The following is a 3,134-nucleotide window of genomic DNA, read 5'->3' on the forward strand; positions in this document are numbered from 1 at the left end:
TTTACAATCTAGATGAGAATACACAATATTCATATATGAATTGACATAAAAAATCATCACAAATTACCATACTGGTTATGAGAACAACAAGTCTCAAACTTAATGGATTTTAAAAAATGAACATATATGTTAACATATATTATCTAGGGGTGGGGGTAGAGGGAAGGAGAGGAAAATTTGAAACAGAAGGTTTTGCAAGGGCCAGTTGTGAGAAATTACCCATGTATATATTTTGTAAATAAAAAGCTATAATAAAATAAATTTTAAAAAATGAACAGAGTTTCTAGTTTCCTAATAAGGTTCATGTTCTTTGGGAAGTGGGCAGCTAGGTGGTACAGATGGATAGAGTCTGGACCAGGAATCAGAATCATTTTCTTGACTACAAATCTGGCCTCATTTCCTTATCCATAAAATGAGAAGGAAATGGCAAACCATTTCAGAATCTCTGCCAAGAAAACACTTAAAAAGGTCAAAAAAACAGACTTGAGTACAAACAATTGAATAAAAACTTAGAAAATATTTACTACTTTCCAAAGTAATTTTCTTAGTTCTGATTTTGTCCTACTTTCCATCACATTTTATAGTATTTTAGAACTAGATGAAGAATCAGTCCATTATTAACTTAATAACTTTTGTTGGAAGGAGGGGAAGGGAGGTGAGTGGATAGTTGAGTTAGGCAATTTTGAAGACAGAAAGACTCGGGAAAGAAAGCCATCATGAGAGGAGCTGGCAATTTACATCACATCCCTGTCCTTGGCTTACTTTTCCTGACATTTCAGGGAATTTGTCCCTTTGGATGAGAGCTAGAACTCTCTCTTTTGGTTGAGCTAAGATATCTCACTCCCAGGGGGAAACCTCCTCCACTATTATCTGATATATATTCTCATGTAATATACTTTGTCTGACTTCTGTTTTGCCATTGATTTTGGATAAATGGGTTTCTTTGTTTGGAAAAAAAAAATACTTAGGTGGTTTAATTGAAGAGGCAATTGTCTATAAGTGAAGAGCTCAGTGGAATCCTACAGAACTTTTTTTTTTTTTTTTTTTTTGGTAGTTGTTGAACTGGTATAACTTTTGAGTAGATAAGGCCAGATCTGATAAAATGATTTTCCTGTTCTTTTGGGGATCTTCAGCCTTTGGAGATAAAAGTTGTTGTTAAGGCAAAAATTATTCCTTAAGATTAAATACAAAAGTCCTTAGGGAATACATTCAATCCCATCTAACTGCTGGGAAAGTAAGTGAAAGAATCAGTTTGCAAGGGATTTTATATACTTTCCTTCCCAGAGAGCTTTGGAAATCCAGACACTAAAAATTTAAGGCAGGGACTGGACAAAATGATTTACTGAGCTATTATCTTTCACTTACCCAGCTGTGCTATTAATTAGCTTCTTGACATTGTTCAGGTCCTTGAAGATTCCTGGTTCTCAATTTTCTTAACTATACAATGAGGAAGTCGTATTAGGTAACCTCTGAAGTTCCTCTTACATTCTATGATGCTATGATCTAGCAGAGTCCAACAGCTCCATCAGAAATTATATCCTTTCCATTTCCCACACAAAAAATTTTAGATGACTACCCCTTCACTATTTAAATCTCAATGATATAAAAGAGCTGCCACTACTTTCTCCCATTATCCCCCCTTTCCCAGAAGCTAAAAGGTCATAAATGTTTCTCTAATTATAATAATCTACAACTACCTGATATTTGATAATGGGAACTGGAGAAGGTTTGGGGTTATTTGATAGGCTTGTAGGTACTTTCTGGGGTTCTGTTGCTATGGCAACTGATGATCAAGAAAAGGAGATACAAGGAAACCTGACTGCTCCTTCCTTCATGACCTGGATTCTGCCACTTTCCCCATATTTGTTAAGGTTCTCTAGGAACCATAGTCCACCATAATCTTCTGTTCACTGGTGCCATACTGTTTGCCATGGATATCCAAGTGCTTCTGTTCATCAAAGATCTCTGTTGACTGGACCTTTGAGTCCTTTTCTTCATCTTGCTTTTCATTCTCCTGATGGGTAATGAAACAAAGAAAAAAGCTACACTCCAGCATTGCATTTCTCCTTGGTTCCTCCTTCTCTGATGAAGACTATGAGTTAATAATTTCTCAAATCCTTCTCCATCATCCCCCTTGCTTCCACTTATATATCTATCCCACAGATCTCCATTTACTTTAATGTAAGAGGAAAAGGAAGTAGGAAAAGGAATTCTTGTACCCATGGTGTTAAGAGAAATTGAGAGAGAAGAAAAGTCTGACTAGAAAAGGTTAGAAAACTGTGGAGAAAGAGAGTGAAGGCTATTGAAATAAGCCAAAAAATTCTCCACACAATCTATTTTAAGCCTTTGTCTATCTGTTAATATATTGCATACCTGATTTTCAGTTTTGTTATGGTCATTTAACAAATATTGATATTTGGGTTCATCAAGTCCAAAAAAAGTAGCCAACTTCTCACCTAGAAAGTCACATACTACAAGAAACCAGAAGGAAAAAAAAAACAATAGTTAGCAGGATCCATAAGGAAGGAAGCTTTGAGTGTATGGGGCTAGGGATTTGAAACTAAATAGAAGAAATGAATCAATTTCTAGAGAAGAATACTTCTCTAGAAATGATTTAGTTGTTCTTGGTGCCATAATCATTCCAGTGTATTTTAAGGCTCCAGGGAATCTTCAGAGATCATCTGGTTCATCCCTCCTACCTTTCCTGTTTAAAGAGAAAATAAAGTGCTGGCTTAAAGTCAAGAAGACTCACCTTTGGGGCAAATCTGACCTCAAATACTTACTGTGATTTTAGATAAATTATTTAATCCTGTTTGCCTCAGTTTCTTCATCTGTAATATAAGCTGGAGAAAGAAATGGCAAAATACCCTAGTATCATTGCCACAAAAACCCCAAATGGGGTCACAGAGTCAGACCCAACTGAACAAGAAAAAGCTGACACAGAAGCTGTGTGATCCTGAGCAACTCAGCCCCAGTTTCCTCATCTGTAATTATGGGATTAGATGGCCCCAAAGGTCCCTTGAAGAATTAAGTCTATGATTTTACATAATCCTAGAAGTTGAAGAATAGATATCATTTTGCATTGATGCAAGGACTTCCTCACCAATGGCTGACACTAATGAAATCACAGATCA

The 3,134-nt window shown here is 36.0% G+C and overlaps 1 protein-coding gene across 1 annotated transcript in view; it reads right to left on the minus strand.

The window, feature by feature from the left end:
- Positions 1–451: 451 nt before the first annotated feature.
- The window catches only part of FAM177B (family with sequence similarity 177 member B), an 8,264-nt gene continuing 5,581 nt past the window's right edge, over positions 452–3,134 (minus strand). Inside the window, exons 4-5 of the mRNA XM_031968906.1 lie at positions 2,374–2,471; positions 452–2,014 (exon numbers count right to left, since the gene is read on the minus strand). Of these exons, the coding sequence (XP_031824766.1) occupies positions 1,877–2,014; positions 2,374–2,471 (236 nt within the window). The 3' untranslated portion in view covers positions 452–1,876. The remainder of the gene's footprint in view (positions 2,015–2,373; positions 2,472–3,134) is intronic.

Source organism: Sarcophilus harrisii, chromosome 4, assembly GCF_902635505.1.
Source record: "Sarcophilus harrisii chromosome 4, mSarHar1.11, whole genome shotgun sequence".
Lineage (NCBI taxonomy): Eukaryota > Metazoa > Chordata > Mammalia > Dasyuromorphia > Dasyuridae > Sarcophilus > Sarcophilus harrisii.